Raw genomic sequence first — 23,610 nt, forward strand, 5'->3', positions numbered from 1 at the left:
CTTGTTCTCTCGTAACTGTTTGATTAATTCTCTTTGTTCTTGTTGCAACTGTTTGAAAAACCGTTTTTGGTACTTTATTATAGTACTATAATCCAATAGACACTGCTAGTTGTGTTATTTTGTTGATCAATTAGCTGAAATTTCCCCAAAATGAAATTTAAAGGTCCTCTTTCTGCTTGGCATCTGTTTGGATCAGCTAGTCTTATGTGTTGATCGCACACTTGACTAATCTGAGAATTCATGTATTGTTCATAACTTCAACTAGACCGTCTTGCTTGTGACCGTCACAAGCTTGTGACCTCTCACAGCCCCCCCCCCACCCCCCACCCCACCCACTTGTCCTCCAACTTGCTCTTCCACTTGCTCCTTGTGAGAGGTCACAAACTTGTGACGGAATAGTGTCATCACAAATAGGAGGATGTATCAACTTGATGTTTGATTTTGATATTTGCTATGTCATGTTCTCTGATTATAGACGGAGTAATGTTGACCGAAAAATGTAAAACTAAAGGGCGGATTTCTGGCTCGTGTGTATGTTTTGTCTGATTTCTGAGCCTTATAAAGTTGTGGTGTATTAACAACATAGAGGTGCTGTTTAGATGGCCTAGTCGGAAAATCATATTGAGAATTGTGTTATATTAACTTCTGGTTGATACACTTGAGAATTGCGATCAATTTAGCAAGTTATTTTGCTTTTCCGTTCTAATTCTGAATTACAGAATCGGAATATGAAGAAATCGGAGTTTCTTTTTTTTTGTGAATGAAAGGGCAAAGCGGGTAACCTAAGCCCTAGTGACGGAGGCTCGTGATGTGTGAAGGTTCACGTTGAAATTTTGAGATCCACGTTGAAATCCGTTCCATTGCCAGCTATCGCTGATCAGGATTCATTTCGGATCCGAAATTTTAAGATTCAGATTCAATCCGTCAGTATGACACTGTTTGGGAACAGTATTGGGATTGGTATCGGATTTAGATGCTCTGCATTCTCTCATCTTGTCTGTGGAAAAGACTTGACCTCCGACCGTGCTTCTTGAACAGTTTTAATCTCATGTGATGTTAAATCACTTCTTGTGAGCTGTTTAGATTATACGTTTCAGACTTTCAGCTTTGGCTTTTGCTTTTGTTTCTTTTGAGTCTCTGTCTGGTTGGTGAAGTGGGGACATTCATTTGGACAAGGCATTTGCGGATGCATATCGCGGCATTTTATGCATGATGTGTATTACTCAAACTCGTCTCAAAGTGTCAAATACAGACTATCTTCCAAAACCCTTTTTTCCAAGTTGTCGACTTGAAATCACGTTCGTGGACCCCAAAATCATGTTGGGACTAAGGCTCATTTGTTGTTGTCGACTTGAAATGATTTGCATAAGTGTTAGAGGAAAAAGGTGCCGCTAAAACGTAATGACAGGCCTGGAGTCATGGTTACTGAAAAATTTACGGTTTCAGAGAACTGTTGCATTCCAGAAATTCTTCTAAACCTTGCATTTTAGTTGCAAATCCGTAGCTTCTGATATGCAGAAACATGGTCTGTTATCATGTACGGAGTACTAACTACCTGAATTGACCCAACCCGGTTTGAGCCTCACTGAAGCAGAATATTCGAATAAGACTCAAAATACGAAACCCAACTCTGACCTGAATTTTGATGTCTTTTTACTAATTCTTACCCAGAAATAAGTCGATAATACACATGAAAACTGAATTCGGAGATACCTGAAGTACCTGATGTGAACTGACTGCCCTATACCTGAGTTACCTGACTTCAATATCTGTTTACGAGCTCTATGGTAGAGCCACAACCGGGTGCCACGGTTGTCATTATGGTCATTTTTTAAGTAGCCTCTGTGTTTCGAGTATATGGGTAAGTTGCATAAATCCAGCCCTGTTTACCCTCCAGATAGAAGGCTCTAAGTCAGTAAGGTTGTTATGCATCAGGATTCATGTCCCCTAAACGGGCCATCGTCTCTTCTGCTTTCTAGTCATTTCACCATTTTGTGCAGAACAGTCCTGAACAGTTAACCATAGTGCATCGTACTCCCATTTTCATAAAGGATATCCATTTTCAGAAAATCCGTCTTGAATGCTGTTTATGAAACATCATTAGTCATAACTTACTTTCGACTTGCTTCTATTTATGATATAAAGCACATGAAAAATCCGTCGTACAGTAACTTCCGATTTTTCATCAGCTCATTGTCATTTTTCTAGTTCAGACTGTACTGTGTTACATTGTTTCCTACATTCAGTACCCTTATTATTCCATTGTCGCAATTATTTCCGATAATCATTGTCGATTTCTGGTAACTACAGTCACAGCACATGACAGGTTTTTGTGATGGCAATTATGAATGACTTGCAACAACAAAAATGGTCCCTATATCAGATCGCCAAGAGACGAATTCAAGGACAACCTGGGATTCCATTTATAAGGTAACTGTCACTTCATTTTTCGGCATATATATACTTGACTTTTATGCATATAATGTTGTTTCATCATCCTTAATAGTTAATGTATTGTTTAAGCAACCCCACTTGCTTGTTTTTTCTATGCTCTAGGAAGTCGGATGCCTGTCGTCGTAGGTATATTTAGCCCTTAGCAGTTGATTAGAGACCATTGTTGTGCTGTCAGAATCAAGGGAACTATTGTTTTTTCTGTATAATAATTCTGACTCCTGATGATTGATCGTCATGAAAACTGTACATTTTTTATGGAATTAAAATGTCGGATATTTGTTGGTGATAAGAAATATGATTGAGTCATTAAACTAGGGGCTTTTGGGTTATCTCGGGACAACCTTTTTCTGTTGCTAGCACGAGAGTAATACTCTGCATATCCAAACTATGCAGAAACGAACATTAGGGTAATGCTGTTGTTGCTACTGTCCTTTGAAACACTAAACTCCGGTACCATAACGATCCATGATATCCACAATAACTCGATTTTTACGAAAACATGTCTTACTGGCATACTCATTAGTCATTTTTCTGACCTGAAATTGAAGAATACAGTATAATCCTAATTGGTCATAGATTTCTTATAAATGCCATGATCTCTCCATTTCTGTTGATTCTGCTTTGACCGAAGCCCTCGCGCCAATGATATGGTTCCATGTGCTTCCTCTTGATGATAATCTAAGGCAGTAAGGGCGTATCAGTCGTAACTGTTCACGTCTTTGCTCATCATAATCTTCTTCTCATGGCATGATCATTATTCATTAGCTAATACTATTATTCTACTCTGATCTTGGTTATCATTTGTGATTTACTATAATATTGTTTAATTACAGTAAATAATTTGTCAGTTGAGCAGTTGAAATGCTAATATAGTTATGTCTTTGTTGATCTGTCGGAATCTAGACCACCATATGTTCTGCATTTTTTCCCCATTTGTCAGCAAAAGTTTTGACCTGATATAATGGCATTATATGGAGTTCCTCCTTATTAGGGCCATATGTAAAGTGTAAAGCGGGGGAGCTGAGGGGGCTAGCAGGGGCGCTCGCCTCCGCTGAAAAATGAAAATTGCGTAATTTTTAGTTAAATTTTTGAACTTTTTCAAGATTACTTGTTCGTTCCCGCTGAAATTTCTCTACCTCTTAATTGCAAATCCTGTCTCCGCCATTATGTTCCATTTCTTAAAAAAATAATTAATTTTTTATTAAGGGCCGACATTCGGATAATTTAGTTGTAGTTGAACCCAAGGAGGTCGGTCACCAGGTGATGATGAGCACTTCCTTTTTTTTTTTTTTTTTACCACGAGTATTATATGCCAACGGTCTTATATATGACACGTCATTTTTTTTACCATGAGTATTATATGAAACGGTCTTACATATTATATGACACGTCCCTCGTTTTTTTCGTGCACATTAATAGTTCGACATCGAGGATATTTTTATTTTTGATAAATAGACCTTTTAGCATATTAGACAAAGTGAAGCCATCAAATTTTTTGTGATAGTTACTAAGGAACATAGTTTGTGGATGCTGTTGATACAGGAATACCTTATCATTTTGCAGGACATAAACAAACATAAGACAACTGAAGTTAAGAGGAACATCAAAGTTAAGAGACATAAAAAGCTGATGAAAATGACTTCCTTACCCCCTCTTATTTATGGGATTTTCTTGTCTTCTCTTGGCTATAACATAGTATTCCTTAATAAGAGTTAAAACAAAAATTTATTTGAGACGGTTTTATTTCTGAGATCGGTCCAATTTACTTTGTAATCGAATGAGGATTACAAAATGATTTATAAGTTCGTCTCTCATATAAAACAGTCTCACGCAAGACCATGGGTACTTGTTGATAAACACAATCTCACTACATGCAAGGGCAGAGTCAGGATTTGTTGTCAGGGAAACGAACGAGTAATGTCATAAGAAATGTCAAATTTTTTTATCAAAAACCTAACTAAAATCTTTGAATTTTTCATTTTTCAGCTGCGAACCGTTTAATGCCTTGAGGAAATTTTTCGAAAATCTAACTAAAAATTTTGGATTTTCATTTTTCAGCGGGGACAAGTGCTTCGCAACCCCCTCGCTCCACCACTGTTTGCAATTTGCATGTTAGTTTTGGTTTCCGAGACGGGTTTGTGTTAATTGCATGATTTTCTTGGTGTATTTTTGCTACATTATTGTAATTATTATGAATAAAGAAGCCATTAATCATTGTAACTAATACCAAACAAAGAGTCCTACACCAGACAAATCCATTAATTGTATATTAATTTTTAGTATTGCATTAATATGTAGCTAAATTAGGACTTGTCTAAGGTTTGTAGTCTCATTATTTCATGCAACGTACCTGACTCTAACAAAAGCACATGCATTTACTACCTATTGCTATACATCCCAACCTCCTTCCTATAACTCACATGGCAACTAGTCTCTCCATTGTATGTTCTTATGTTCTTGTTCCTTAATACATCACCTTACCAATTCCTCCTCGAGCCTGATGAAAAGTAAACAAATAATTGAAATGGAAGGAGTAGATTAAAAGGCTCATTCCTTTATTAGAGGGTCTGATGTATAACTTGTTATGAAAATTGGCTCGTAAAATTGGATCAATCAATTGTTACTTCACGATACAACGAATGTATACAGTTTAATATGAAGTTTATATACTTTTGTCGTCATAGAACAAGAAAGTGATTCTCTCTTTCTATGCGGAATATAACTTTTTTTCTACTCTTTGGTTATGGATTATGATATAATAAAGCAAAATGGCTCACTAAAATAAATGCGCTAATTTCTATTGTGAAGTAGCAATCCTCCGATTAGTTCTTGGCGTAATTTCCATCTTGGTTCATTCTGAAACACTCTTTTTATATTGCTAATATAGGGGTAAGTTGCTCATGTAGTCATGTTCAACCTTTTCTTACTCCCGGATTAACAGAAGCCATTGAGACACTGTGATAATGTTATTAGTTATTGTTGTTGTAAACTTGTACAAAGAAATATCTTCTATATTCATGAATAGGTTAAACTGTGACATTATATGCTAATATGATTCTCTCTTTGTTAATATAACAAGTTTTCCAGGTCATAAGAGCACATGACATAACTAATCATACTACTACTAATCAAAATTGGTATGGTAACCATCATTAACCTCTAATAATTGTCAAATTATTGGAGACACCTTATTTTTGCTGACACATGCAAACAACTAATCTGTGATGATATATACACATATGTTGAATTGAGTTTACAAATTTGAATTTGTTTTAAATAGTCCGTTTCATATAAGACTCACTGAACCGATATTTTTTTGGGTGAAAATGGAATGTTTGACTTGGTAAACCTTGACAAATAGATATTGACAAAAAAATTGCCATGTTTTTAAACTAACAAGGACACAGAGGTGGCTCATGCTCATCCATTGAGGATATACAGGATCTTTGAACTTTTTTATTAGTATAATACATTAATACTGTATAATTAATCTACTCCAAATTGACAATTTAGTCTTACATAATCTTTTTCAGCTAGTCTTGCTTGTGACGGGTTAATCCCGTCACAAGCTTGTGACCTCTCACAAAAAGGGAGAGGGGATAAGGTGGAAGACTTCCCCCCATGTGCTTCCCCACTCACTTCTCATGGGCATTTTGTGAGAGGAAACGGCCGCCGTCACAAATGAGAATTTGCCAATCTTTTATCCGAATATATACTCTTTCCGTCTCGGTCATTTATTTACCTTTCATATCTAATGTGAAGAAGATTTTAATCAAAGGTAAACAAATGATTGGGACGAAAGAAGTATTGTCTTTTATTAAAATCAAAAAGCAGTGCATAATCCAACACATTTTGTGTTTTGTGTAACCCTTTTCTGCTCTCATTTTCGTGATTTCGACCTCACTGATTTTCGAGTCTAGCTTCCGCTGCTGCTTGGCATTTGGCAAGGACCACATATGTGGCTAGTTGCTAACTCTGTGCACATAGAACTCATTCTTTCTCCAAATTGCACACAGAACTGATTTTCCAAATTACACATTGCAATATTACAATATTTTCTAAGATCTTTATTACCAGAACGAGTATGCCCCAGCTGTTGATAAGGGTACGTTTAGTAGAAACCGAAAACAAAACATAAATTTGTACGAGGAATATATATATATACGAGAATAATATTTTCGACCCTTTTAAATATTACAAAGAGAAGTTACCTGAAAAGTAAAAAGAAACAGACTGCTAGAAAGAAATTGCATGCAGGATGCAGCATTTTACTGAAAATCAAGAAACAGAGAACATAACAATGTTTATATCAGTCATATATTCATATCTCATCTCTTACAAAACTCTTGAACTTAAAACCTTTAGGTTTCTACAATATTCACCTCTTGCTTCCGACGAATTGATCCCTTTTTGCAGCTAAATCCTTCAAAATCTCGCTGCACGCCTCCCTCAGACAAGACGATTTACCAGTAGATATTGCAGGACTATCAGAGCCATGAAAGGATGCCAGCTTCTTAAACTCGTCAACTCGTTCATTTCTTTCGACATTTTCACATAATTGTGGTAATTTTTCCTTAATGTTTCCTGGTTTGTTTCCGCCATTGAACTCCCATTCTAACCCATTTGAAGCGGTTTTTTGTAAGCAAATGTTTTCCCACTGAATTTTCTCGGAAAGTGACCTCCTTCCCTTGAATACTTCCTCGACTGAAGGCCGTCTAGAATCCCCTTGATTTATTCCGTCACACCCAAAGCTCCACTTGTTCTTGTTATCCATGCTTAACTCAATTGAGTGAAGCTCGCTTTCAACCGAGTCATCTCCACCATCGCTTTGTTCATCTTGTTCCATTCCTCGAACTTGAAAAGACCTTTGTTGCATGGTCTTCAGAAAATCATTAAAGTCATCTATCCCATCAAAGTAAGGAGATGTCGTCTCTCCGTTTTCTTGACCATCACCGGGTTTTAAGTAGATTTCAAGCTCATTTCTAAGCCGTTCCAAAGCTTCATTTTTCTCCTCATACTCATACCTAGCTTCTGAAAGCTTCATCTGAACTCTTTCCTCGCGTAGCACATCTGCCAACTGAAACATTTCCCGTTCTTTCTGAACTTCTTCTCTCGCCTTCTCCGACTCTTTCTTTAATTCCTCCACCTCAACCCTCTCCTCTCCAATCCCTCTTGCTAACTCGTCACACGTTTGCTCCAATATCTCCCTCGCCCGTGTCTCTCCATCGAGCTCCTTCATTGCCCTCTCGAAATGAGTCCTAGTATTAGCCAACTCCAACCCTAGTTTTTTGTTCAGTCTCTCAGTTTGTCGCCGTTGCTTCCTTTCAATTTCAACCTCTTTCGTCAGGGATGATATCGCCTCTTTGATCTTTTGTTTTTCTTTACTCTTCCAAACCGCCTTTTCCTCTGAAAACTGCTTCAAAAGAGCATCAAATTGTTCAGAACTATATCGCTGCTCTTGAATCAGTTGATCTACTTGGAGCCTGGCTCGATCCAGCTCGACTCTTAAAGCCGAGACCAGGGTAAGCCTCGACGATTGCTGCTCCTCTTGGGCAATGATGCGAAACAATACCTTGACTAGCTCTTTTGAAGCAATTAAGCTGTTATTAACATCCTTTAACCGCCTCCTGACGTTATGGTTGTTCTCTCCAAAGGCGAGATTTGACGCCTATATAGATAAGCTTAGATTAGCAAACATTCAACCTCGTTGATGTCAACTAGATTAGCTGGTAAACTCATAACCTAGGCTCAACACAGTTATTCCCTCCGCCCTAATCATTCGCTTAACTTTTTTATTCACTGTAAAAGGTATTTTAATCAGAGATAAACAAATGATTGAGACGGAGGAAGTATTTCCACACTCATTGTCAACCAAAAGTGAGCTAAATCATTTAAGTAATATATGGTCCCAAAACCAACAAATTGGAGGCATAATTCAACATTTGTTGATAGTAATGAGTTCATCCAATTTCCATATAAGGTTACTTTTGTCTCTAAATTTTCAGGTCAAATCACAATCATTACTCATTCAAAGAGGAACATCAATGTGAACACAAACATTTCATTGTCAAACTTAAAAATAAATTAATAACCTGAATTAAATACTCTCACCCTCCATTCAATTGTTTACCTTTTTTTATTTTCTTCATAAGGGTATTTTAATCAAAAGATAAACAAATGATTGAGACTTTTTTTATTCTCTTCATAAGGGTATTTTAATCAAAAGGTAAACAAATGATTGAGACAGACGGAATTTTTATCAGTATGAACTGTGAACAGTAGTACCTCTATGGAGCTAGCTCTGCCTACAGCCTCTAATCCACCTGACATATACTCAGTGATCTGAAGTTTTTGTGAAGCTGATGAAGATCTCCTCCTGTGATTTTTCACTTTTGATCCATCAAATTTCTGCAAAAATCAACACAAAATATCCACCAAAATGTAAAACAAAAATCCAAGACATCTTTTTTTTCACAAATTCATGTATAAGACCGTCTTACTCAAGAATTTGCATAAACGGGCTTTTGTAACCGCTTTTTAAGAGTTTTTTAATATGACAAAGAAAACCCGTCACAAAGACAAAGTTATTAGTCAAATAATGATTTGGGGTCGGCTAATATGAAAAACTGACCTCAGAAACAGGGCTATGATGAGGAAATTGATCCAAAAACAAATGCTTTTGCCCATCAAATAATTTACCAACATATTTATCAGAAGATTCAGAACTTTTCCTTCCTCTCTTTTCTTCAAAGATATCATTTTTAACTTGTTTTGGTGAATGCATTTCATTAATCTCCCACAAATTAGCTGCTAATTGCCTTGCTGATACACTTTCCTTCCTTTTATTACCATAATAATCACTACTAATCCCATTTTTACCATACTTAACTCCATTTTCAAAATTTTGCATAGGAGATTTTGAACCTGCCATAATTACCCTTTTACCCACTAAAATTACCCTTTTAGAACTATGATAATTTTTTACCACAGTAGAAGATGTTGTTGATGAAGATGATGATACCCTTTTCCTTATTTTGCAATGCACACTTTTTGTAATTTTTTCTTGATTATTTTGATTTGTTTTATTATGCCTTGGCATTTTTATTTTTCTCCCTTAAATCTCTTTTAATTTTTCTCACTATTACTATGATCATATCCTTTTCTTTATATAATAATAGAATGTTTTTGTGTAATTAGTGTTAATTATAAAGTTTGATTATGTAAATCAAACTTAGATTTGCTTCAAAATAAAAGATATTAAGATGTGTGGAGTTCAATTATTTTTGGATGGCTTGAGGGGGAAAATTGAACAGAAGAAAGATAGAGAGAGAGCAAAGAAGAGAAAAAAGCAAGCTTGTTTTAGCTATATAAGGTATGGGGATTAGGACTAAGGAAGGAGTTTTTTTTTGGTATATTGTGTATCGGATGTATCACGTCAGATTGTTAGAGCGAGCTGCGAGCATGTATAATACGGCGTAGGAGTTTTTCAAGTGCTCTTTAACGTGTCTTTTAAATAGTCATAATTAGAGAACAAAATAAATGTATTTTTTCCGTGTAATAAGATTGTTCAAGTAATTTTCATATGAACAGTACACGGCCTTGGTGACTTTTATGTTAAGGTGAGTAGAAAGGTGAAGATGAACTCTCTTAATGCTCTCGAGGAAAGTAAAGAATGGAAATTCAATTCTACTATATATGGAGTATAAAAATTACGGTTTATATAATCTGTATCCTTGAAGCAAACATAAAAAAAAAAAACTTGTACTCGTCACAATGGTAAAAATTAGATCACATCTCAAATTTTCATGAGAAGATCTTGTAATGTAAAATTCTTTTTAGGGTATATACGGGTTAAGTTTTTAGAATATGTCACAAAAGCACATATTAAAGAAATCGGAATAATTGTTATTAATTTTACCATAATATTTTAGATAATTAACATATATGGAATGTATGGTAATAAATAATAACCTGATAAACATTATAACATACTCTTTAATTATCCTCGTATTATTTTCTATGTGCAAGTGCGTTTATAGTTTACTAGTGTAGTTCCCGGTACTTTTTAGATTCATTTTATAAAGAGATATTATCAATTAAATTATTTGTATAAATGAAGTATACTTTTAATTTAATGTTATAAATCTACTAAATATAATATTAATAAGAGGTTGAAAAAAAAGTTTACTACCATAAGAAGACATTTTAAGTTAAGTTATTTTTTTACTATCTCCTACTACTAAGAGAATAATGTTTTCACTTTTTTATTTCTAATAGAAAATACATAAGTGTTTTTACATCCTTCAAAAAATAGTCCATATTACTAAGACAAAAATTTACATAATAAATAACTGATGATTTCTACAAAAGAGGTAATAAATAAATATAATATAAATTTAAATTTATACGAAATCAAGTTCACTCATCTAGCTTATAATATGACATGTAGAGTCCAAAATTATGGCCTATTAATAACTTTTACTTTGATAGTTGAGATAGAAAAAGTGGGCTACGTATAAGGTCCATAATTTATAATCCATCAAATCTTGTTGTGTTAGTAATATCCAGAAAAACAGGCCCAATTAAGAAGAAGTCTCTTTTGGCGGGAAAACTAAGAGAATTTTTATTCTCTTAATAGTAGGGGGATTGATCCAAGTACAAAAAAAAAAAAAAAGAGGGCAGGTGATAATCAGGTCACTCGGATTGGTTATGGATCGGGTCAAAGCGGTCAGACCATCTCGGGTTTGGGCTGTGACGAGTCAACGACATGTTTGGGTCGGTTGCCGTTCATCTCGAGTCATTACCAGGTCGAGTATCATCGGGTGTTAAGTCGGGTGCAGTCGGGTTGAGTCGGTTCCGGTCACACTGGATTAAGCTATCAATAACATATATTTTATCTTATACGGATATAATTTAATTTTGGAGCGGTAATTTAATGTCAAATAATTTATAAGTGGGTTAACTTTAACTTTAAGTGAAAATAATTAAAATAAGTGTCAAACTAGTCGTGTCAATTAATCTTCTTTGCACCACGATTAAGTTAATTCATATACAAATTGGTTTATCCATGAGGTTCTGTTAATATTGGGTCACGGGTCGATTCAGGTTGATTTCGGGTTGGAACAAACAAAGCTACTATTGATTGTAGGTTTAGGTTTAGGTCGGGCCAGGTTGATTTTGGTTGATCCGTTTTTTTAGATTCTAACGAATGGGGTTTTGGGCGAATTGGATTGAGTCATCTTTTGTCCGGTCTAACAAAAAATAATACTTCCTTCGTTCCAGTCAATTGCTGTCATTTGGTGTGGCACAAAGATAATGAAAGAGGAGAATGTCAATTAATAAATGACAAGCAGATCAAATTAAGTGTGAATGATGAAATTGTTCGTTAAGTTCAGTTTTAAAATAGAAATGGTAACAATTAACCGAGACACCTAAAATAAAACAATAGGTCTTGGTATAGACGGGTGGGGCGTATAAACGGGTAAAGACCTCTAATAAAATGGATAGGGGGGACAAGGTGGGGCACCCCCCATGTGCTTCCCACTTTATGGCAAATGTGTATTTTGTGAGAGGAAATGGTATCCGTCTATACGTCTAGACGAATAGTGTCCGTCTATAATGAGAATTTGTGAAAATAAAATAGCATAACAAATAATTTTTTTTTTTTTTTTTTTTTGGTGTACGAAGGACCGGCATTTTTAAAGTCCCCGGTGGACCGATAACCGCATGATTTGCGCAGCCTAGGGTTCGAACACGGGACCTCTCAACTCCTGCCCATTGGCAAGCTTTGAAGGTTAAACCCGATGCCACTAGACTCGCATCACTTGGAGGGAGTAGTAATATACTTTCTCCATGGGATTAGGGAGCAGTGCTTTGTTGGCTTGATTTAAACCTTTAAAAGACGAGTAAGAGGATGTGGCATACACGTGGGATAAAGAAGGGGTGAATCAGTGAGGTGCACGTGTAATTGTGGGTCTGAATCTTGAACCAATTCGACGTATTTGCAATGTGCATGTATATATGATCGAGTTTGTATGTTTAACTTGATTTGCACTCCTAATTTGTATCTCCCTTGTGCTCTTCGTAAATATTTTATCAAGATTAATCATCAAAAATAACTACATAAGTGTTCTTAAAACTTTACTAGTTTTGAATAATTATTGTCAGGAACGGTGAGAGTGTGTACTATTTAGTTGGAATACTATATTCACTAGTTTTAAACCCGTGCAATCTTGCACGGGTATGTATTTGGACCGGTATTAATGTTTTTGGATGTATTTTTTTTTTTTTGCATTTCTATTGTACTTATCTTGTTGGTCTAAATCAGCGATCTACATAATTAATGTTTAAATTTGTTATAAATATGTGTTTACATGCAATGGTTTAAGAGGAAATAACAAAGGATATTTTTTTAAAAAAAATATATCGTATTATCTAGTTTTTAAAATTATGCATGTAATTTATTCGCATTATATGTAATTCAATCCCATAATTAAATGTAATTCCTTCTCGTAATTATGTAATTTTATTATTATTATTATTAATTTTAAAAAATTATGTAATTCATTTATTTGTAATTAGTTTCATTTATTCCGATTTGTAATTCATTCCGCTTATATGCCATTAATTTCATTTATTCGGAATGTATAAAATTATTTCATAGTATTTGTTCTAAGACGGAATTTATCGCATGTTTGTATAGCCGGAATTCTGAAGAAATAAATACATTGCACACTAACGGGTCCCACCATAACATGTATTTCCAAAAAAAAAAAAAACCTGAATTAATGACGTGGCACGTCCTGGATTGAGTATTGTCTTCTGAATTAATAAAGATAAGATTTGTGGAAAGATGGTGAAATTTTACGGACATGGTAAGTTTTTAATAATTATGATTTGATGTCTAAAAAACGAATCACTTGGGATTGTTAAAGTGACCATGAAGATCGTAGATTCAAATTTGTCAAAATTTTAAGAATGAAAACGTTGAATAAGGTTATTAGAATAAATATTTTTCCATAATGTGGAAAAAGTAAAAGATAAAAAGGAAATTATTGATTGTACTTACCACAAATTCTTATTACGATAATTGTGGACTTTGAGTTTGCAATACTTGATATTTGAATTTGTATTTAAAACATACCGTAGATGTTCGTTTTGTAACATACGTGATGGGGCATATTCTGCACCCGCTGACCGAGTCAACATATTGAGCAAGGTCAAAGATATCCACAGCAAGTCAGCACCTTGGACAGCCTAACCGACGCAGCCTGTCGGCCTGTCCACTTGGGTCTCGGCTAGGCAACTAGCCACCCGGGATACACATCCGCGTACTCACATCCAAGACCCCTCGGCATGGAGTCAACAGGGCCCGCCGGCCCGCCATGGGTCCCTCGGCCGAGGGTAGAACAGTCTTTTCACCTGCTAGCCACTTGGCCACTTGGCCACTACGTGACAAAAGGTGAAAGTCTATAAATACTCCTCAACCCTCATTGAGGAAAGGATCGGAAAATAATCAGTAAAACACACTAATCTGGTATCAACTCCCTTATCTCTCTACAATATACTTTGTGCCAAGTAACACACAACTTAATCCCTTTAAGTTTACTGACTTGAGCGTCGGAGTGAGTTCGCTCGGTACCAAGCCGAGCCCTCAGTTTGTTCATTGTTTGAGGAGAGCCGAAAGGAAGAGTCAAGCAAAGTCATCATTCTACAAGCTTACGTGGTAACAAATCTGCTCTGAAATTACACCCGGAACAATTGGCGCCGTCTGTGGGGACCCATACTAAAAGCTAGTCAAAATCCCTTACAAAAAAAAAACACAAAACAAAACCCACCCAGCAAGCTAAGAAGATGTCAAAGCAACAAGAAGTAATTGTGACCGACGAAACCGCATTCTATCGATGACACACCCCAATTTCGAGATTGGCGCCCCCCACCGGCCGAGTAATTCAACCGGCGTACGGGATGCCAATACTACCGTGAACACCGCACCTGCCGCCACGTTACTATCATGGGACACGTGGTCGATGCAACAAACCGGGTTATTCCCGGACTGATGGGTAATACGCCGATCACCCCCGCCGCAGCGACGGTGACGGCAGCACACCCGCAGGTGACCAGGGCCCAAAAAGTGACCCCGAACAACTTGACCGGGGCAATGCAAGGAGCGGAGCATACTAGGACGCCGACGGAGCCCATACTGCCAGTGGCAGACCAAAGTCCTTCCCCCACTCGTGGGAGGACAGCGTCGCCGCGGCAACGAGGCCACCCCTGAAGATATGAAGAAAGAAGCCCGACTCTCCAAAGTCGGGCAACAAGAAGCCCTTCCCGCCACAGGGAGAGAAGCCGGACTAGGGGTGCGAGGAGCCGATCGCCACGTGTCGTTCGACACGTGGTCAGACAGCCCCTCAATGCCTATGTCCTCGGAGTCTCCGTGCCGACCAAACTAAAGCTGCCGCCCCTATCATACAAAGGGGATAGCGACCCAACCGACCACACCGAGGCTTTCGAGTCTTACATGTCGGTATGGGAGCAGCCTGATGAGGTATGGTGCCGAGTCTTCCCAACAACCCTTCATGGAATGGCCCAGAGTTGGTACAAGGGGCTGCCTAACGGTTCGGTATACTGCTACGCCGACCTAAGGGATAACTTCGTAGCCCAGTACGCCTGCAACAAGAGAAGGGCCGTGGAGACATCGGATCTCCTCACTATCCGACGGGGGAGGACGAGTCTCTACGAAGCTATGTGAAGAGGTTCGACGCAAAAGCTCAGCAGATCCGGGAGCTGAACACCGAATTGGCGGCCTTCGCACTGATGAAAGGCCTGCCAAAAGGCGAGCTAAAAAACGAGCTGATCAAGTGCGGGGACCTCAACCTGGACTCCGCCAGAAGGATGGCCGACCAAGCCATAAAGGTGGAGGATTACCACAAGACCTGGGTAGGCCACAGTGAAGCCGGGCACCAGGAAAGGAGGAGCCGCCGGGAGAATGCTGACGAAGGTCGCCGTGACAGTGATCGGTCACGGCCTGAAAAATCTAACAGGAAACAGAACTCGGCGGGCACCGGGGGGAGTTCGGGACCATACACCCAAAAGCGGTATCACGGTCTTACCCCCCTGGTCAAATCACCGGCCGAGGTCTATGCCCTGAGCAAGAATGAAGGGCAGAGGTGGGCAAGACCCCCCAAGACGAGGGCGGAGGGCGACGCAAACCAATTTTGCGATTACCACGGCCAGCCCGGCCATAAGACCGACGACTGTCGGCATCTGAAGAACGCCATCGAGGAGCTGATCCGGAAAGGAGCCCTCAGCAAGTACGTAGCTGGGGCCCCGGAAACGAGCTCCGACGGGGCGAACAGAAATCGCATTCCAGAGGATGGGAGTGATCCAGGTGGTTATCGGAGGAAACGAGAACGGAGGATCGGCTAATGGGCACAAACGGCACCTAAATGAGCTTTACCAAGCCATCAAATTTGTGCCCACCACAGCAATCCCCGCTTCCACCGTCCCCGACATAACAATCGGAAGGAAAGACTACGAAGGAGTCGTAGCCCCGCACAGCGATCCGCTGGTAGTCCACCTGGACATATCCAACCACTTGGTTAAGAGGTGCCTAATTGATACAGGCGCCTACACGAACATCATGTTCAGGGAATGCTTCCTCAACCTCGGTCTGAAGATTGAGGACCTGAGCCCCTGCACCAACCCACTGTACAGCTTCTCTGGGGCCGGCCTGGTGCCCCTGGGGTCAATAAGGTTGCCGGTGATGTTCGGCGAGGCTGATGCGGCCAAGAACGTTTTATCTGAGTTCGTGGTCATTGATGGTTCGTCCGCCTACAATGTTCTGATAGGCCGGGTTACTTTGAGCGAGGCCGATCTTTGTAATGTCCATCCGGGCCCGGACATTGATGTATGTCTCGGACCGGGGGGAGGCACAAAAGCTCGTCTCAAAGGACGAGAGAGACGAAACTGTCAATGTCCAAATATCCGCGGGGGTGTAACATGCAATCCCTCAAAGTGGCGAAGAAATCGAGAAGGGGAATAGCCCATCCTTACGACGGAGGGTGATCCGATGAGCACCAACAACGCGCATGGTCGAGGGGGCCGAGACCGAACAAATAGAAATTGACCCGGGCGCACCGTAACTATCGGTGTCGGTGCCTGGAGCCAAAGTTCGAGCCGACCTCCGGACTCCGCCGAAGAAGAATAAAGACGTCTTCGCGTACTCAGCCGCCAAGATGCCAGGTGTGAGCCGAGAGGTGATCGTTCACAAGCTGAACGTACTCTCCAACGCTCGCCCTGTCAAGCAGAAGATGAGGAACTCCTCGGCCGAGAAAGATGAGGCCATCAAGGCCGAGGTGGACAAACTATTAGAAGCGGGCTTTATCATGCCTTGTACTTACCCTGAGTGGCTAGCAAATGTTGTAATGGTAAAGAAGTCATAAGGGGGGTGGAGGATGTGTGTTGATTTTATAAATCTTAATAAAGCATGCCCTAAAGATTGCTATCCCTTGCCTCGAATAGATAGTTTAATAGACGCAACGGCAGGCTACACTATGCTTTGAGCCTCGCCGACGCCTTTCAGGGTACCATCAGGTATTCATGGCCGAAGAAGACATGCCTAAGTGCGCATTCATCACCATACACGGCACATACATGTATAAAATGATGCCGTTCGGTTTGAAAAACGCTGGCGCAACTTACACTAGGCTGGTGGACAAAGTGTTTCAAAATCAAAAAGGGCGAAACATCGAGGCTTACGTCGACGATGCTATTGTAAAAAGCAAGTCTGACAGCGAGCACTTGGCCGACTTGAGCGAAACATTTTGTTCACTAAGAAAATACAAGATGAAGCTTAACCCAATGAAATGCAACTTCGGTGTCCGGGCAGGTAAGTTCCTCGGCGTGCTTGTCAGTGCCAGGGGAATCGACGCCAATCCAGAGAAAGTCCAAGCAATACTGGACCTACCGGAGCCGAGGAATCGAAAAGAGGTTATGATGTTGACTGGGAGAATGGCGGCTCTCGCCCGTTTCATCTCTCGGTCAGCCGACAAGAGCACCCCATTCTTCAAAGTGTTGAAGGGGAATAAAGACTTCACCGGGGGAGGAACAGAGCACGGCTTTCAGCAACCGAAAGCTCATCTTCAAACTCTCCCGACCCCGTCCGGCCGATCTTTGGGGAGACGCTATATCTATACATAGCGATTACCTCGGCCACGGTCGATCGTAATCATCGTGAGAAGAAGACAAGCAAAGAACACCCAATCTACTTTGTCACCATACGCCGTTGCCCGCCGAAAGAAATTACCCGCGATTGAAAAAGCACCTTTTGTCGTCGTTGCCGCAAGGAAATTAAAACCTTACTTCGACGCACATCCCGTGACGGTCTTAACCGACCAACCATTGGAGAAAGCATTGGAAAAATTTGAACAATCCGGCAGACTCATCAAATGGGCGAGAGCTATCCTGGCCGGCATTCAATACAAACCGAGGCCCTCGATAAAGGGGCAGCGCTTGCACTTCCCGGCCGAGTGCACATACCAAGAAGAATCACAGCCCGGCGTATGGGAAGTATATACCGACGGGTCCTCTACGGCAAAACAATGCTCGAGCCGGCATCCTTATCATCCGCCCAAACGGGGACGAGTTTGAGTATGCCTTGAAATTTACCTTCTCGGCCTCAAACAACGAATCCGAATACGAGACGGTGATAATCGGAGTCGAGCTAGCTAGAGTGCCGGGCGAACACATTGTGTTGAAGACAGACTCACTATTAGTGACTAACCAAATCAGAGGAGAGTATGAGGCTCGAGACGACGGAATGGTGAGATACCTGGAAAGGGTAAAATAAGACACTGCAAAATTGAAATCTTTCCAAATCCAATGCATCCCCAGGTCCGAGAACAACCGAGCCGACGCTCTCTCAAAACCGCCAAGCCATTCAACCATCAAGAATGTCACCAACCGTGCTTTGGTAGATATCGTGAATGCTAAAAGCATCACTGAGACCGTCGGCATGGTGGGCGACATAGAAGCCGAGACGACGTGGATGACTCCGATAATGAAATACAAAATAACAAAAGAGTTACCGGAGGACCGCAGTCTCTCTCAGAAGATGAAGAGGATCGCCGCAAGGTACGTGGTGTTCGAAGGAGAACTATACAGAAGGTCTGTGATAAGACCACTTTTGAAATGTGTCGGCCCAGCCGACGCGGAGCTCATACTGATAGAGATTCACGAAGGCATCTGTGGACATCACATGGGGGCAAGAACGCTAGCCCACAAAGCTCTCCGAGCCGGCTACTTCTGGCCTACCATGCTTGAAGATTCCAGAACTAAGACCAAGAAGTGCAAGAATTGTCAGATGCATGCTCCGGTGATACATGCACCTTCCCGAGACTTGCGGCCCGATTTAGCCCCCTACCATTTGCACAGTGGGGGATGGATTTATTAGGGCCATTTCCGACGGCCTCCGGAGGAAGGAAGTACCTGATCGTCGCCGTTGATTACTTCACCAAATGGGTCGAAGCTGTCGCAGTACCTGCCAAAACCACGGCGGCCGTAAGAAAGGTGATTTGGGAGAACGTCATAACTCGTTTTGGGTTACCCCAAGTCATGGTATTTGACTTTGGCCGAGAGTTTTGGAGTGACACGGTGATGAACTGGCTAGAAGAACTCGGTATCAAGTTTGCATACTCCTCCGTCTGCCACCCTCAGAGCAACGGCAAAGGCGAGGCAAAATTAATAAAACAATCCCAAACGGGCTAAAGAAGAAGATTGAAGATCTAAAGGGAAGGTGGGCTGATGAACTACCCGGCGTCATGTGGTCCCTTAGAACCACGGAGAAAGAAGCAACGGGATACAGTCCATTCCACCTTGTCTATGGGTCTGAAGCCGTCCTACCAATTGAAGCAGCGGTGCCGACATTCAGAACGCAAACCTTTAACCCAGTCGAAAATGAGGAAGGCCTGAAAGCCTCCCTAGACCTGGTCGAAGAAAGTCGAGACACGGCACGGCTCAACTTAGCCGTTTACCAAAACAGAATGAGAAGAGCCTACAACCGAAGGGTCCACAAAAGGGACCTAAGAGTAGGAGATCTAGTCCTAAGAAAGTCGGCCGCCACCAACAAAGGAAACATTCATGGCAAAATGACGGCCAACTGGGAAGGACCCTACAAAGTGGTTGAAGAAATGAGGCCGGGTACATACCGGCTGACAGACATGGAGGGAGTGCCTCTAATGAGCCACTGGAACACCGACAATCTTAGAAAATACTTCGTATAGCGGCGGAGGTGTCCGAGGCCGTTGTGGGCACCCCAACGCTTGATTATATCTAATGAAGAATGTTCCAAGTTTTCTATCAAAATGAAGTGTCCCTCCCATAGTCATACCAAGATATTTACAACAGAAGTCAAAACGTAAACTCGATCACCTCGGCCAAAGCCGGGGTGACGAGGGAAACGCGACTTGCCCCACAAAGATTGATCTAACATGCTTAGGAACGTATAAGTACGGTTGAGAAGCGCAAATCGGACGCCTCGGCATGGCCGAGAGTGAAAGAGGAAGCGATCAACACGTCTACGATCTGACGACGCCGCGCGCCGAACCCCAATTGCCTCGGCCGGACCGAGAGTGACGGGGACACAACGACCGATACGCTAACATGTTCACAACGGCGGTTGGGAAACGCAAATCTGACCGCCTCGGGCGGTGGAGGAAGCGACCGACACGCCAACATGTTTAAAAACGTTAAGTACAGTTGAGATACGCACTCTAATCGCCTCGCCAAGCCGAAGGCAGAAACGGGAAAAAGCGCTCAATTAATAACGAAAGAAGACAAAGACAGACAAAAATGAGAAAAAGACCTCGGCCAAGCCGAGGCAAAATAAACAAACTCTTATTAAAAATGTTTACAGTAATACAAGAAAAGAAGTCGACGGCCGTCCCCATAGGGATAGCCTAAACACTACCTACCAAAGTTTACAAAAAGAAGGAACAAAGAAAAGGGTACGAGACATAAAGACATGAAGTGCCAAAAGATGGCGGGAGGAAAGGCTCAATAGTTGGCCCCCGAACGCCTAAAGCTATCCGAGATGCTTGGTGAATCCGGTGACGACCGCCCGTCTCCCTATGCTCAAGTTCTTTCGCCACCGGCGACATCGCAAAGATCGTCTTCGGTGGGCGACCCGAGAATCCGACTTGGCGGCTTCAAACCACCACCGCCTTTGCCCTCTCGGCCTCTTCCCCGGCCGCCTTCACCTTTTCGATGGGCCGCCTTCTCCGCAGCCTCCTCGGTGGCCCTCTTCGCCTCTATCTCCTCCGCCGGCTTAGCCTCCGCAGCAGCCCACCTTATCATCAAACAGTGATCAAATTTTTGCCACGGAAAGAGCCGTCGGAAAGAGCTCTCGATTACATCCCCGGCGACTTCTTCGGCCTGGTCCCGGATTGGGCGCACATGTTACGGATGACATCAGTTTGGAGCGTCTCAATGTCCTCCTCCCTCTGGGCGAGGATAGCCTTTGTATTCCTGTGTGACTTCGACTGAGCCCGATACAGAGACTTCCATTCTTCCCTCTTCTTAACGCAGTCGAAAGCAGTGAAGCTTGGCCGCTCCTCCCGCAGCCTTAGCGGCGTCGCCTCCGCACCTCAACCTTGGCCCTCTCGCCAGGACCGCCTTCTCAGCATCCTCCCTGAGCTTTCGCTCAGCGAGGAAATCATTTTCGGCGGCCTGGAAGTCCTTCTTCGCCTTCTCGGCCTCTTGCTTAGAAGCATCAAGCTCAAGCCTAAGCCGTTCAAGCGCAGGGGCAGCTTCAGCCATGACCTTTTCTTGCTCCATAATGTGAGCATCGGCCACGTCAGCCCACTTCGCCAAAGATCTTCCTAATCCGGGCGGGGAAGGCTTCGGGAGGAGGAGACGACGGCGGCATTCTTATCACCCGTCTGCACAGGCCTCTTCTCTAATAGCCATTCAGAGGGACCGGTAGACGGCGGCGGTTGATCTACAAAAAATTCGGACAAAGCATCCATGTCAACATTTACTGACATACCAGAGAGCCTGTCATCAGAAACGCCTAATGAACCAGCTAAATCTGAGCCACATGTTAGATCTGTACCAGGCTTGGCCTTCTTGGCTGGAGGACCCATTTCTTTGCCGACCTCGGTAGCAGTAGCAGCGGCAGCAGCAGAGGCTGTCTCTTTTCTCTTACGTAGAAGAGGAGATTCCTCTGCAACGGTAACCTCCTCATCGGTAATATCGACGACCACCACCTTCTCCTTTTGGACTGCAGGGATTGAAGGTGGAACTAAAGTTGACGCCGTCGCCACCGTAGACGTTGCTTTTGGCTTTCGGCGCGGCACGTTACAGGCGATCTTCCTCTGAGCCGCCCCCTTCTCCAAAACCTTCAACTGCTGATCCATGAGTTCGTTGGGGGCCGGTCTGCGATCACGTGCCGCGGCCTTAGGATGCAACTCAACAACTCTCTTGTTCTTGTCAAGTCCCAGCCTCTCGAGGACGTCAACAGACAGTTCCGGGCCAAAGCGGTCTGCAAAGGAAACGAAGCAAGAGTTAAGTAAAAGAAGTAAATCAAAGTTCAAAAACAGAAACATTAAAAGCAGAGATGGGCCTCACACCGACCCCACTCACCCTGTTCGAGGGCCGGTATGAGGCCGACGTGGCAGAGCAGATCATCCTGAAGAATGATCTGTGTCGGGGGCATCCATCCCTTCGGCGTCCCATCCTTCTCAGCCTCAAACAGCTTCATTGCCCGCCTTTCGTCCTCATTGAGATGGACCCTCAAGGCGTCCATCTTAAGCTTATGCCGGGAGACATACTTCTCACGCTCCCCCCGACTCTCACACCGCAAATTGACACGGTGCTGGAAGGACCGGGGCAGTGGATAATCCTCCGGAACCTCAACGTACACCCACCGCCCCCTCCAGTCCTTGCAAGACGTCAGCTTGGTCACGGTGGCGAAGCCCGGCTCGGTTTGTATGCTATACCATCCATGGCCGCCTAGGGTACTTGTTTTGAGATGGTGGAGCCGGCGGAAGAGGTTCACCGTTGGGGCCTCCCCCTTAAACTGACATAGCCACACAAAGCCAACAATCGTCCTAATGGCCAACGGATGCAGCTGTGCCACAGCGACGTTCATTGCTTTAATTATGGCAGCAACGTATGCATTCGAGGAAACCGGAGCCCATACTCCGGTGTCCGATGTATACGCCAATACAACCCGGGGAGGGCAACAGACGGCCTGACCCTCTTTAGGAATGACAATCCTATACTCCCTGCCGAAGGAGAAATGATGTTCGAAAAGTTCAGCACCAGAACAACTGGCGAACTTGTTCGTCCAAGCACGATCAGGACCGATCTTACAGGCGTCGCCGTGATCCAGGAGATGTGGCCTCTCCTCATCGAAATGAGTCCTTTCCTCATCATCACCATCATCATCAACATCATCACCGTCATCATCACCATCATCATCATCCTCGAAACCCTCCAGATATTTGGGATCAACCTCAGGAGAAGGAGACCTAGGGCCCCTGACCTTATCGGGATGGCGGCCGTGCCTCCTCTTCATCGGGCGCGACGGGGAACCCCCGCGCAGATTACTAGGTCCCAGGCATCGCGAAGACATAACAACGAATATTTAACAAGAAAAAGATTGAAGAATTTGTTTGATTACCTTGGAAGGAAATGTTACACCAAGTAACGCTTCGAGAAATTAGAAAGAGAAAGGAACTCTGCGAAAGAAAAAACTAAACAAGAGGAATTTTTTTTTGAAAAACTGAAATTTGGAAGGCCAAAATGAGGGGCTAACTGCCCTATTTATAGAGCAAAAGCCCACTCAATCCGACCAATCAGAGCAAAGTCCAGGAAGCGTCAACCAATCAACGCCGAGCCACGTGTCAAGCATGCAGCCATGGAATGTCAATCGACAAACAGTTACAAAACTTCTTCAACACGCTCCTTGACAGAATGTTAATCGACGTATCTTCTTCAGCACGATCCTTGGTATCTACTTGCCAAACGGCCCGCTGTTCAACCAAGCTTGGCAGCACCGGCTGGGGGCAATCAAAAGCACACGTCACTCACAACCTCGGTCTCGGTCAGCGCCATTTTCTTTTCCACATTTGATGCTCTTTACACATCCATGTG

General features: G+C 42.3%; 1 protein-coding gene across 1 annotated transcript; it reads right to left on the minus strand.

The window, feature by feature from the left end:
- Positions 1 to 6,584: 6,584 nt before the first annotated feature.
- On the minus strand, positions 6,585 to 9,821 carry LOC141591634 (uncharacterized). The gene is made up of 3 exons (XM_074412036.1): positions 9,086 to 9,821; positions 8,740 to 8,862; positions 6,585 to 8,122 (listed from the first exon to the last, which is right to left on the minus strand). Exons 1-3 carry the CDS (start codon positions 9,551 to 9,553, stop codon positions 6,833 to 6,835), a joined length of 1,881 nt encoding a protein of 626 aa, XP_074268137.1. The 5' UTR covers positions 9,554 to 9,821; the 3' UTR covers positions 6,585 to 6,832.
- Positions 9,822 to 23,610: the final 13,789 nt, after the last annotated feature.

The sequence above is a fragment of the Silene latifolia genome, chromosome 7, assembly GCF_048544455.1.
Source record: "Silene latifolia isolate original U9 population chromosome 7, ASM4854445v1, whole genome shotgun sequence".
In the NCBI taxonomy this organism is placed as follows: domain Eukaryota; kingdom Viridiplantae; phylum Streptophyta; class Magnoliopsida; order Caryophyllales; family Caryophyllaceae; genus Silene; species Silene latifolia.